The sequence below is a fragment of the Natrix helvetica genome, assembly GCF_964273705.1.
Source record: "Natrix helvetica genome assembly, chromosome: Z".
NCBI classification, from domain to species: Eukaryota; Metazoa; Chordata; class Lepidosauria; order Squamata; family Natricidae; genus Natrix; species Natrix helvetica.
This window is the reverse complement of record NC_138554.1, coordinates 99,454,594-99,468,467: the sequence shown is the minus strand read 5'-3', so window position 1 is coordinate 99,468,467 and position 13,874 is coordinate 99,454,594. Positions and strand designations below refer to the sequence as shown.

Sequence of the window (13,874 nt, the reverse complement as noted above, 5' to 3'; positions counted from 1 at the left end):
CGGCCCCGCCTTCTGACCAGGTTGCCGCAGCACTAGCAGGCTCTGCGGGCGGGGCTGCCTCTGCCGCTCTCCCGCCCCCTTTTCCCCGCCCCCTCATATGTCGCTGCTGCTGCTTCAGAGCGCGCCAGGAGCCAGGAGACTACAGGGGGATCGGAGTCGTTGGCCACCATTGAAGTCCGTATCTTTTTCTCCCTCCTTTTCCTTCTCCGCTCCTTCAGGTCTTTCCTAATTCGGTGATAAATAGCATCGTAGGAGAGAACCGGTGGGGGATCTCTGTGTTTTTGTGTGTGTGTGTGTGTATGCGCGTCTCGTGCCGAGCTTACATTTTATGTAACTCCCGAGAAACGACCAGGCGTGGCCTCGTTTTGCTCTCCTCCATTTTCTCTCTCGCGGCTCCCTCTCCCGGGCGGATTGAAAAGCTTGAAAAAGAGGCGCGGGGTTTCCCAGTGCGGCCTTCCGACTTCTTGTGGCGGGCCTTCCGCCTGCTTGGCTCTTTCCTACTAGCCGGGACGGGAACGATCGAGCTCCGAGATGGAAAACTGCGTGTATTATTATTATTAATATTATTATTATTTTACCGCTGAAATAAAAAAAAAAACCCTCTGAAACCCAGTAAGGCACCATGACTAGCGAGCGCAGACCTCCCCGTTTTACTGCGTGTCAGCAAGGTCCAGGCCGCGGGCAAAGCAGGATTTGGAGGCGTGGACTTGATTTTTTTTTTTTAAAAAAAGGACTAACCGCCGAGGCTTTCAGAAATTCAAATGGATGCTGTTTGTGCTTGGCGGACGTGGGGCGACGCATGAGCTTATCGAAGTGGGGGTAATGCCGGGGAATCGCCCTGAAGGAACTGAGGTGGTTTGGTGTTTGCCACCTTTCCTGGCCCAACATTCTGCGCTCTTGGTTTATGGGATTCTCATCCGGGATCATTTCCTTCCCACCGGCCTTCGCTTGCGTGCCTCGTGCTTAAGGGCGCCCTGTACAGTTTTCCTTTACGGCAGGCGTTTCTTAATCACGCGTCCATTTATTCTAAAATGGGAAAACACGGTGCAGAATCTCAGTGACCTAAACCGGCTGTGAAAAAGCCTCTGGGAGATGCCAGGCTTTGTGTCTTGGTTTTTGTTTTTTGTTTTCTTTGCTGAATCTCATGACTTATGTTCTTTATAGGTTTGGAAAGAAATCATTCCGAATTTTAAATTTTAGAGAAGTTCGAGGACAACCGATTTGCAGACGTCCAATGGCTTATATATTAAGTTACATTTGTATTATGATTACCATATTTATGATGCACAGTTGTATCTGTACCTTAGGCAACTATAATTCTGAAATCCTATTCATTGAAATAAATTCAGTGTTCTACAATATTGCATCTTACTCTTCAAAATATATTTTGTCATAGCACATTGTCTTAGGGTTTTGAAAATAAGGTTTTCCTATAAAATTGTGCTCAGTATTAGATTAGCATGTATGATATACAAGGTCCTGAAAAGCCAAGGTAGGTCTTAGGAAACTCCAAATAATGCCTAGGATACTGGAAGCACAATTTCAGCCTTTGTTAATGATGTGTGTATCTATGTAAGTAAACTGAATAGAACCATATTTGTATTGAGATGCCTTCCTTTATATAATGCAACATTCCTTTTGTCGTGCATTTTTCTAGTAAAAGTTCAGCAAGTCTTCAATAAAAATGGCCACCAATAAATCTACATTGGTAAGTTCTTGACTATCTAAAATATGTAAGGATTTTACCATCATATTTCTTCAGATTTATTGTTGGCATCTCTGCAAAAGATACATCCACATCTCTCCTCCACAGCATAACTAAAAATATGGCATCTCAAAAATGTGCATATTCTGGCTCCAACAACTTGCTATGTTGGTTCATTTTTGCATGAGAAAATGTATAATCCATGTTTGTTGGGAAATAGTTTCAATAATTTGGTTATATACGGTATTTTTCAGAGTATAAGATGCATCAAGGTTTTGAAGAGGCAAATTTAAAAAAAAGTTTTCACATTCTGCAGACCTCCCGAAAACAGGCCGCCCCCCCCCCCCAAAAAAAGGGCATGAATAGCCCTTAGGAGGCTTGTAGAGCGTTGGGGGGCGGAACAAGCAAAAAACAGGCACATTTTTTATTTTAAAAAAGGCATTAGGAAGCTTATAGATTGCTCCGGGGGGGGGGGGCAAAGTTGAGCAAAAAATGGCCATTTTTTTCCTCATTTCTGCACTCCCTAGCCTCCAGTAGCTCTCTAAAAGCCTCCTACAAGCTACACACAGCCATTTTGGTGAAGGGGCACGGTTTCAGGAAGCAAAAATGCTGTATTCAGTGTATAAGACGCACTCAGGTTTTCACCCTCTTTTTTGGGAGAAAAAGGTGCTTCTTATACTCAGAAAAATTCAGTACTTTTGTTTCTCTTATATTGAAAAGCGACAACTGTAAATCTCTTCCAAGTTCTGTTGATGATTTAGCAGAATGTCCATGCAGTTTTCTTTGCAAGAGAACAGAAGTGGTTTGCCCCTGCTGCTCCCTTGGATATTTTTTTTACCTCCCAGTTTAGCCAATAACTCAAAAAGCTTCCCATTCAAATATTAAGGCCTGATTCTGTTTCGTTTCTAAGCCTAAATAAGGTCAGCTAAGCATTGCTAGTTGCAGAGTTGTGTAAGTTGTTATACATACTATAAAACTAAAGAAACAGGTGCAAAACTAACCAAGTTAATGTAAAATATTAGTTTTAAAAAATTGTATTTCAGATATTTTTGAGGAAATACTGTGGGATAGAAGGAAGAGGTTGGGTCCTTTGGTCATTCCATGTCAAGTGGGGGTCCCACTCGACCATGGATTTCAATGAAATTTTGTGTGAACATGCACACATGTCCCCAATGAACATTGGTAAAGTGTTACATGTGCCAATGCAATACTTGTGGAGATATAGTCATTTGTTTGACCCCATAACACAGCCTTCTACAGTATGAATCTGAGGTTCTAGCAACTTTGAGACATCATATCTCTGGCGATATTTTGTTGAGAGAAACAAAACTTGGCCATCTGGTACAACTTTTTGTGCTCTACTACAAAATAATAAAAACACTCTCATGAGCGATCTAAATCTAGATAATTGGGAGCAAAATTGGCCGAAAATATTGTGGCTTGAAAAAAGGTTAAAGTTTGGTTTTTTATATCTCTGAAAGGAAAATATGAGATACGTGAAATTTTGTGTGTAATAACTTAGCCACACAAGTTTTTCGAATATAACATTTCATTCTCTTGCAGCTTTCCAATAGTTCACAAATTGAGTGCAAAGTTGATGGTTTTTGTAAAAGCGCCAAAAAGGGTATTTTCAGCCCACTTTTACAAAAAAAAAAAAAAAAAAGCCGCCTGGAAACTTTTGTTAAAACATTTTCATTAGAAAGAGCATGTTTCAAACTCCCTAAAAAAGTCAGGTTGGTTTTTCATTGGTGACGTATAAAGCCCTAAAAATAGGGACAGTTTTGAGGATATTGCTATGGCAACATCACATGCCTTCTATTATTTTTTCATCTTGTTTGTTTTATATAGACATCATTAATACTATTATATTGGGTTGGTCCACAGTGACATTGTCACTGTCAATTCAGGCACTTGAACCAACAACCCAATCGCCATGGGGGGCACACCCAATAGCCATGCACTGCCAGCAATGGGTGGCTTTCTTGGTAGTTTGGTTTCTTCCTCCACGTTCCAAAGCCTTGTGTGGGTATCTGTTCGGTTCCCAAGCCGACCATTGGGCAGTTTATCTTAGGTTCCCAAGCCCAAAGTGGGTAACTTACATGGTTTGCAAGCTGATGTCCACACTGTTCGTATGAACGACAAAATTCCAATGATCATTTATTTTTCATTGAATTTACGCGCCATGTCCTTTAGCGTTGCTTCTGGTAGTTCTCTATATATGATATCTAAGAGAAACAAAACAAAAAAATAATACAGTGCATGTGCCGTTGCTATAGCAACGTCCTCAAATTTGTCTCTATTTTTAGGGCTTTATACGTCAGTGATGAAAAACTAATACTCCTTTTTTAGGGGGGTTGAAACATGCTTCTTCTAATGAGAATGATTTAACAGAGTTTCCAGAAGATCTTTTTTTTGTAAAAATGGGCTGAAAATATCCTATTTTGGGCATTTCTACAAAAAAAATCAATTTTATATTCAATTTTTAAACTATTGGAAAGTAGTAGAATGACATTTTATATTCAAAAAACTTGTGTTGCTAAGTTATTACGCATAAAGTTTCACGTTACTCATATGTTTCCTTCCAGAGATATAAAAAGCCAAACTTTAACCTTTTTTTGAGCCACAATATTTTCGGCCAACTTTGCTCCCAATTATCTAGATGGAGTTTGCTCATGAGAGTGTTTTTTATTATTTTGTTTAATAGAACACAAAAAGTTGTATAAGATGGCCAAGTTTTGTTTCTCTCAACAAAATATTGCCAGAGATATGATGTCTCAAAGTTGCTGGAACCTCAGAGTCATACTGTAGAAGGCTGCGGTATGGGTCAAACAAATGATTATATCTCCGCAAGTATTGCATTGGTACATGTAACACTTTTCCAATGTTCATTGGGGACAAGTGTGCATATTCACACAAAATTGCATTGAAATCTGTGATGGTCCAGTGGGACATTTTCCTGAAATCAGATCACTTGACATGGAATGACCCCCATTGCAGTTTCAAGATTATATTATCTGGCACAGTTCCTGGGACTGTCAATCTCTAATTTCCTTTTGTAAGAATTAGATCATGGGAAGATTATGTATTGGAACAGAGCATCACCGATGATGAGACAATGATGAGAATCAGTGGGCAAGGTCTATTAGCCGATAAAGGAGAATTTTTGTAGCTCAGGGTTGAAATGAGGGGTCTTTTGTGCTCTTTAAACTTGGCTGTTTTCTTGAAGGTACTTCATTAGCTAAATTAGGTAACATCATTGCTGGTGAAGGGGTGGGTTTGCTTTCAATCTAAATTTACATGGCTTGCTCTTGTCCATGTGGGTCTTAGAGGTTCTTTAGTTGGTACTGTTGGCTTATTTGGCAGTTCCTTGGTTGGGGTATTGTTTATTTGACTGTTAATCTTGTAGTTAATTAATGTTCCTGATTAACTGATTAGTAGTGGGGAGGTATTTTCATTTGTTCCCCTTTTGACTTGTTAACGTGTCTCGTTTTCATAGTAATTTCCTAGCATTTTTGAACTTGGCTTGATTTAGGATGGTCAAAGTTAAAATTGTGGGTTTGATGACCTACCTTTATCAAAAAGTGTATGACACTCAACCCAATACAGCACAATGAACACAAACCTATAAGGAGTAACAGTGCCATACAGCAAGTATATCTCAGAAACCACCCACAGATTACTACAACTCCATGGAATCAGCATAGCACTCAAGCCCTTCAAAACATCCCAACTAAACCAAAAGACCCAGCAGCCTCAGAAGAAAAAAGAAGAGTCACTTACAACATAGAGTGTAGTGACTGCAACAGCCACTACATAGGACAAACAGAAAGAAAATTAGCATACATGAACACCAGCCAGCACTCAGAAGACAAAACCCCTTAATTTTACAATATATGGACAGACTTAACCATAGGTTCAACAGGAAAAATGACCATTCCAGACCAAGCCAAGTCCAAAAACACTAGGGAATTTCTAGAAGTCTGGCATTCTGACAATAAGTACATAAACAGTATCTATACTATGCAAAAGAGACAATCAACAAGCCAAAAAGAACAAAAAGACCAAAACATCTTCCCACCAGCAATCAGCACCCAGATGGGCGTGGATTAACTACCAAGATTAATCAAGTAAATACACTAATCAAGGAACTGCCAAACAAGCCAATAATAAAGAGGCCAACCAAAGAGCCTCTAAGGCAAGCCTGTCTATGTCCACTAGCCCAGCGGTCACCTACTGGTGGTCCGTGAAAAAAAAATTCACATTTTTTATATTGCACTAAATGCTATTTATCTTTTTAAAAAATTAATATTAGTGGTCTGTAGGATTTAAGATTATGAATTTAGTGGTCCCTGAGGTTCGAAAGATTGGTGAAGCCTGCCCTAGCCTGCCTACTGTCCGAGAGCAAACTATACTCCTTACTATCACTGAGGATGTTACCTAGTCTGGTTAATGAAACTTCTGCAAGAAAACAGCCAAGCTCAAAGAGCAGCAAGGATCCAATTATTAGTTGTTTTTTAGAATCTGTTCCAGTATGAAATTCCTTGATTTGAAGGGCTTTGTTCCAGAAAAATGTGAATAGGACAACTATTGGCTTGGACAACTCCCCATTAAAAACAATGAAACTTAATTCTTCATGGATTGGTATGGTTTATTGGGTGGGAGAGCTTGCACTAAAAAGATGAAGGAAGGTCCATTGTAGTCATTCCTTCACTAGCAAGTCTAATCATTTCAGAATCCATATCACTAAAATACAGTATATCCTTATTAGTGTCTTTAGTATAATATTGCTATTTGTAGAAATAAATTGCTTCAGATGTAGAAGAAGGAAATAGAATATAATTTATTTTTTTAAGGTGCACTTTTCGTCTATTTTCTTAAAAAGATATGTGCTTTGGCTAATAATTTTGAAACACTTGAACTAGTTGTATCTGTAAAAATGCTGTTATATTAGAGAAAAATATATTGATTCTGACTCCAGTAAATATTTTCCACAAATGCTGTGATGTACACCTCATTTTTATATGGAGCTTAGAAAATGGGGTAATTTTATTAATAATCCCGTATATTTTTAGTACATCAGCTAAGTGAAAATAGGATTGTACTTTTGTATGAAGAATAAAAGCCTCCTACTTTTGGTGCCTTATCTTAGTACAGAAAAGACCACTAATGTGTCTAAATCGTTGCCAAGGATGCAAATACTGAATGTCAGTTTGACATACTAGTTTAACTTGATAAATTTGATTGAATATAGAATTAAGCATAACATTATACATAAAAATGAATTCTAAAATATGACTGGAAAGCACTGGTTTTGAAGTGGGAATGTATATATAGAGGGATTGGGAAAATATAGTAAAATGCCATTTGTGTGTATCTATGTTTTTACCTTCTAAATTTTTTTGTCGTATATTCCCAAGATTTTAAGTAATGTGGATGAAGAATATATTCCAATTTTCTCAAAATTGTTATCCCATCAAAGCAATAATCACCTTTCTTCATTCATACTGTTTTTAGAAATTTTGATCACTCATTTATACATAGTTTTGTTAGCATTGGTGAGTGGAATATTTAGCATTACCCTTTATTAAAGTTGCTCAGAATCTTAAGAAATTATCATATTGATTTCAAAACATTTTGATATTCATTTTCAAAAGATGTCATAAGAACACAGTTCTAAAGAAAAAGTTTTGGCCCTGTATTCATGAAACTTGAAATTGGGAGACCTTAGCATTGTTTCTCTTAATCTGGTTTTTCTCATATATTTAAAAGGCTCAGTATATTTGGGAGGTCTCTACTGTCACTGTATTACCTATTTTGAACTATCCATTATGGCTTGCATCCAAAATTATGACCAGACTCTGCATTTGTTTCTAATAGAACTGCAACTACTTTTAACATTACAATAATAAACTGATTTTAAGACAATGTATAGAGAAATTGCAGACAATAACATCTTGCTGAATTGTGTTTATTGAAGTTGGAATGCTTTGAGGATGATGTGGATGTATTAACTTGCTATCTAATAATAATTGGCTGCTAAGTGCTTCTCTGGAATTTAATGTAAAGCCATTTTCAACCTTTTAAACTTATCGAGCTTGATTAAATAAGTTCATTAGTGCTAACATTGCTGATACAAAAGTTGCTTATGTCAGTCAAGAAGTTTCAATAAAGTTCTGTTAAGAACTCTTGAATGTATATCTCCAATGTCTAATGAAAGTTGAAATGATGCATGTATGTAATATAAGATAAATGTTTCATACCCAGCAACTGAAAGCTTCAAAACTGCTTTTAATGGCTGATGATTGCTATTAACATTGCAATCTATGGATGCTAACTTTGGTAGCTTCTCTTTCTAGTATTTACCCTTAATTTGTTTTGTTTGCCTTTTATTTACAAGATTTTTTTTAAACAATTGATAAAAAGGGAATATCTAACAGCAATTCTGAATAAAATATTTAGGATGCTTGAATAAGAAATTGACAAGAAATGCACAGACCTCAAAAGCTCTTGTTTAAAATTAATCTAGGTCTTGCTGAAAAGAGTATGAAAGTTTCTGCTCGGTTGAAATAAAGGTGCAGCATGGGTATTAAATGTATGTGTGCAAATGATTTTGTTTTATAGCATAAAATGGGAAAGAAACAGAATGGCAAAGGTAAAAAAGTTGAAGAAGCAGAACCTGAAGAATTTGTTGTGGAAAAAGTCCTGGACCGACGTGTAGTTAATGGCAAGGTGGAGTACTTCTTAAAGTGGAAGGGATTTACTGAGTAAGGAACTTCATACACTTTTTTTCTAAAATATTTTCAATATCAGTGTTAAATTGAAGAATTCTGCAAAGATGGTGTGAAAATATTGCTACCAGCAATTCCAGTATATGAAAAGTCAAGTTTATATATCGCTACTCTGAACTTACGAATGTATGGAAAATAGGCAGGGTATTTTAATGTAAAACTGGCTTCCCTGCTTAATATCAGTAGAGTGTGGTAAATGCTGCATTTTCCACTGGATTGTGCTTTATTTGTATAGCCTATGAATAATTTGTCTGCTGGAAGTATTCAGTGTATATGCAATCCTAAACATGTTTGCTAAGAAATCAGCATCATTTTGTTCAAAGGATTTATTCTCTAGTGTGTACTGTTAAAGCTTTAATATTTCTTCCTGGAATACTCTTCAATTGTAGGGAAGAAAGCAGAGAACAAGTTCATGCTATCAAAGTATAATGCTCATTTATGGCACATAAAATTACTCAAATCAGCAGAAAAGTATTTAAAAGTTGACAGTGAGAATTGATTAACTTTTTCCTTCTGTTAATTGTAAATGCTTTATAATATTGGGTTACATTATACTGTAGCATTTCAGGAAAAGAAAACAAGTGGTAAATACTTTAGAATTCATTTTTCTGCTTACTAATTTTTTAAAATTCCCTCGTATTGTTATTTTGAGTGTATTCTACAGGCCACTTGTCATATTACATGACGTTGCATTGTTCAGTGTGTAGAAGAACAACGTTTCGGTAACCAGATGCCCTCAATTTATATTTTTGAATGAATTGAAGAAATACTATGTTATATATTTTTTCCCTGGATTTCTAGGTTTAAAAAAATTCACATTTTTTTTTCAGAAAATGGTGTATGTGTGTTTGCCATTGTCAAGTTTTAGCAATAATAGTTGACTGCAAAATCACTGCCTCGGAACTGCATGTGACATTCTATGATATAGTTAATACATTTTGACTGAAATAATTACCCAGAATAGTTTCAACGTGGTTTAGCTACTCTAGGAACCAATCTATAGAAATGGGTTTTGAAAATAAATAGAATTGTTCTAGGAATTAAGCAGATAATCTGGATTTTCATGTATAACTATAACTTGTGGACCTTCAGATTTAGCTCTGATAACAGATTTTTACTTTTTGTTCTTACCAAATTGTTTTTTAGTGCTGATAACACATGGGAGCCTGAAGAAAATTTGGATTGTCCAGAGTTAATAGAAGCTTTTCTGAATTCTCAGAAAGCTGGTAAAGAAAAAACAGAAGGTACCAAAAGAAAATCCCTTTCAGATAGTGAATCTGAGGACAGCAAATCAAAGAAAAAGAGGGATTCTGTAAGTTAATGAAAACATTAAACAGACATTCAGATCTGAATAGAGAAAAGGCAAGGGAGGACCATATACACCAGGAATAGTTATGTCTTACCTCCTTGTTAAAGGCTCAATTTTCAAAGGTCATTCCTAACATATGTCACAGGCATAATGCATTACTTTACAAATTTAATCCTCTCTTATGTACACATATGCTGGATCCCTCTGTGTGCTCCCAGTTTCTTCTTCAGCAATCCTGTTTCTGAATATACGTTATTACAATTAACTTATCGTCATTTTATTCCTGAGAAATTTCTTGGGAAAGAATTTGAAGCTAAGATACCTCAGTCCTAGAATGGAGAATGGTAATATTGAAGTTCTCTGAAAGATGATAATAAGAAAAAGCTGGTCAACAGGATGCTTAAAATTTGGGGCAGGATTTGCAAATCATCTTTGAGAAATGTATGTGGTCCACAGGCCAGCTCTATTTTATACTGTTCTGAATGCATTGATAGATTTTATGCTGATTTTTTTCCATAAATCAAAAGATAATAGAAGGATTTATAATTCTCTAAATATTTACTCCAACAGGTTGATAAACCCAGGGGATTTGCACGAGGTCTTGATCCTGAACGAATAATTGGAGCCACAGATAGCAGTGGAGAACTTATGTTCCTTATGAAATGGTGAGCAGCAGACTAGAATGTTTGGTTTACAATGTGGCTTTGGTTAAATTTAAGAAATATTTTTTCTGTTACTACAAATAGGCAATAACATTTAAGGGATATTGTTAGGTTGGCTTTTCTTTTTTTAGTGTTGATAAATCACACCATACTATTTTAGAAATCAGAAAACTACTTATAACTTTAACACAGGTAAACAAACTGACTTGTAATATTACTATATCTGTCCCTAGTTATTAAAATTATTTTGTTCTTGTGTAAGGCACACAAGAACCCCAAATAACACAACAATAGCCTAATTTCTTTCTACTTGATTTTGGGAGCACATTACACTGACTAGTGATTAATTCTCAATAGATCTTTAACAGTTGGTAACTATTCATAAATTACCATTTCAATCCTATTGATTTAGAATCTAGTCAAAGTTAGCTACCAGCCTCCTTATCAGAGACTAACGGATTTTGAATGATTAGAGTAGGAGTTCTTAAAATGTTTGTAATTCTCTTACTTACCTAAATAATATAAGAGCTGAGATTCCAAAGGAGAGGAGATGCTTTGAAATATATAAAAATTGAAATCATTGAGGCAGCAATACCTTTTTAGCCTAGCATTGATACAAAAAGAGATAACTGTTTTTAATTATTTAAAGACATATTTCATAGGAGCTGTTGTACATTTCATAGCATCTCTTTTGAAGCATAAAAACTCTTATACATTCAAATTTACTTGCCTGAAATTTGAAATAGAAATGCACAAGGTTAAGCGATGTGCAGTACTCTCAAAGATGTTAGTAGTTGTGATTAAGATTAGCACTCCAGAGAAACAAGTGGAGATTTTAATTTCATGGCAATTGAGCCATCATTAGATGGAGTTCTAACTAAAGAAATGAAATAATATCAATCTGACTTGTAATACATGGTATATATGTAATTTATACATATGCTTAGTTAAAATGAAGTATTAATAAGATCACCAAAGCTTAGGGATAGCAACGCATTATTAATGTCATAAATGCTGCTAATAATGTGAAGGCTAAAAAGGAAGAATTATTGTATATCACCCAGTCACTTTTTGTGAGATGGGAAGTTTTCAAATTTGTTAAATAAATAAATTGTAAAGACTAATAGTAGGACACAAACATGGTTATGTGAGTCAAGGATGTCTTCAATTGACATTAGAAATAGTTTTTAATATATTAATTGGACATTCTTTCTTAAAACAGGAAAGACTCAGATGAAGCTGACCTGGTATTAGCTAAGGAAGCTAATGTGAAATGTCCTCAGATTGTAATTGCTTTTTATGAAGAACGATTAACTTGGCATTCTTGCCCAGAGGATGAAGCACAATAATTGTTTGGATTTTCTCCTTTCCTTCCCCCTTTTTCTTAATTATATGTATGATATTTTACTTAATACATGTGGAAGACTTATAATTCCTATTGAGCTAAGTTTGGTTATTTTAAAAGTAATATGTTTTGCATAAGGAAGAAAGCAAAAGTGCTATTCACTTTGTTTATTACAAGAAAACATTTGATACTGCTTTCTGCATATTAAATCAAATGTTTTATAAAATTTGGTAGTTAATAGTGATCCTTAATGGCAACTTATTCAGATTTACAAGTGTTTTGTAGTTCTCTATACAACAAATGTGCATGCATTTTTTCCCACCATATAGTCTGTAAAACCATTATATTTAGTATTTGTGGCAAATTGGTTCAGAGGGGACCAAGTGAAAATTTCAGTTTAATTTGAAAGTGCATATTGTATTTTATTTTATTGTATATACTACTGAACAGTTACCAATAAAATAGTTTCATATTCTTGTGCTTTCTTTACCAAATTGTAGGAAGCTTAAGAGGTTTTGAAAGCTATTTTGGTATGGAAAATATCCACTAAAGGATAGAGGCAGTTTTGCTTTTTTGCAAATAAAAAATAAAAAAAAATCCTGTTTTAACTAGGTAGTTAAAATGAAATTTATAGTTTTCTCCCATAGATGTTTATAAGCTGTTTCCTTATAATTATATAATTCCTTATATAATTTTTAAGACTAGTATGCAGACTTGGTTATCACATTTATAAGTACTCAGAATATATGGTTGAGTAATCAGATTCTGACTTAATCCCTTAAACTGTATATCTGATGCTTTACAAGTTAATAATTTATTGATGTTTTAGGCTTGACTTCTTTAGGAACTATTATCCTTAATCCCAATATACTTCCAAATGAAATTATTTTAATTGATTGCCTGATAGATTTATGTAGATAGCAAAATTGAGGCATGGAACTGCAGAAAAGAGAAATCTTTGGAATATACAGCATATATATATATATATATATATCACATGGTCAATTGTTAAATTACAATTTGATCATCCAAATACGGTTACTATATGTGTGATTAATTTTTAAATACAAGTGCATGCAACTAGCATTATTCATTTGGCTTTGATTATATTCTGTTTGGGTGAGCAATAAGGAATCTTGTCATGTAAAACGTAATTGTCAGATTATTTGGTTTTTAATATAGTTCAGTGATTCCATGTACCATAATATTGGATTAATAGAATGGATTATTAAAGTTCACCATAACGTTTTTATTTAACAAAATCAACATAATAATTACAATTCCTCTCATTTCTGAGAATTACTGTAAAAATAAATGATGCCACATTGAAAAAAACTAGAACTCTAAACGTAAAATCAGTTCACTGCCTTTCAATAAACCTATTTCCTGGTACCTGTTGAGGTTCCCTTCAAATATTTTTGTGTTTTTCTGATTTCTTCCATTTTGTTCAGTATTTGTGTTTCTGCTTATGTTTTCAAAAGTTTTATTAAAGGATTTATTTATGTAGTAACCTCCATAACTCTCCTATATCCATATTCAACTATCAAAACCGTACTGTAAAAACATATTAAAAATACAAGTCAAAATAGTTTAAAAAATGGTAATAGAATACTTATCCACTCTGGACGAATTAAAATCAACAGGTCTAGATGGATTACATCTTGGTTCTGATGTTCTGAAGGAGCTGGCAGACGTGATCTCAGAACCACTGAACACAATCTTTCAAAGATCCTGGAGCACCAAGAAATATCAGAGGACTAGAGAGAAGAGCTGACGTTCCCATCTTCAAAAAAGAAAAAAAAAGATCGAAAATATAGACCAATCTGCCTGACATCAAAGCCTGGGAAGATCCTGGAAAAGCTAAGCAATGAATCTGAACATCTAAAGGCAAGCAAAGTTCTAATCAGAAACCAACATGGGTTTGTCAAAAACATCATGCCAGACAAATCTTGTTACAGTTTTTGACAAAGTGACTTAATAAGTGGACCAGCAAACTGCTATGGGCATAATTTACTTGGACTTTAGTAAAGCATTTGTTAAAGTAGACTACAACCTACTACTTGGT

The 13,874-nt window shown here is 35.0% G+C and overlaps 1 protein-coding gene across 3 annotated transcripts; it reads left to right on the top strand.

Annotated features, from left to right (window-relative positions):
* The first annotated feature begins 68 nt into the window (after nucleotides 1-68).
* CBX3 (chromobox 3) lies at nucleotides 69-12,281 on the top strand. Of its 3 annotated transcripts, none has more exons than XM_081933412.1 (6): nucleotides 69-174; nucleotides 1,658-1,708; nucleotides 8,327-8,469; nucleotides 9,640-9,805; nucleotides 10,373-10,467; nucleotides 11,687-12,281. In XM_081933412.1, the coding sequence occupies exons 2-6, from the start codon at nucleotides 1,685-1,687 to the stop codon at nucleotides 11,811-11,813; spliced, it is 555 nt and encodes a 184-aa protein (XP_081789538.1). In that variant the 5' UTR covers nucleotides 69-174; nucleotides 1,658-1,684; the 3' UTR covers nucleotides 11,814-12,281. The 3 variants fall into 3 exon arrangements, with proteins under 3 accessions (XP_081789538.1, XP_081789539.1, XP_081789540.1); XM_081933413.1 differs by having other exon boundaries at nucleotides 114-262; XM_081933414.1 differs by having other exon boundaries at nucleotides 151-218.
* Nucleotides 12,282-13,874: the final 1,593 nt, after the last annotated feature.

What these genes read in the sequence shown, in the direction of transcription:
- CBX3 (XM_081933412.1), top strand. Translation starts at nt 1,685, where the DNA reads ATGGCCACCAATAAATCTACATTG. An exon ending in CCACCAATAAATCTACATTG is followed by an intron (nt 1,709 to 8,326) that starts GTAAGTTCTTGA and finishes TTTGTTTTATAG; the next exon opens with CATAAAATGGGAAAGAAACA. An exon ending in CAAAGAAAAAGAGGGATTCT is followed by an intron (nt 9,806 to 10,372) that starts GTAAGTTAATGA and finishes TTACTCCAACAG; the next exon opens with GTTGATAAACCCAGGGGATT.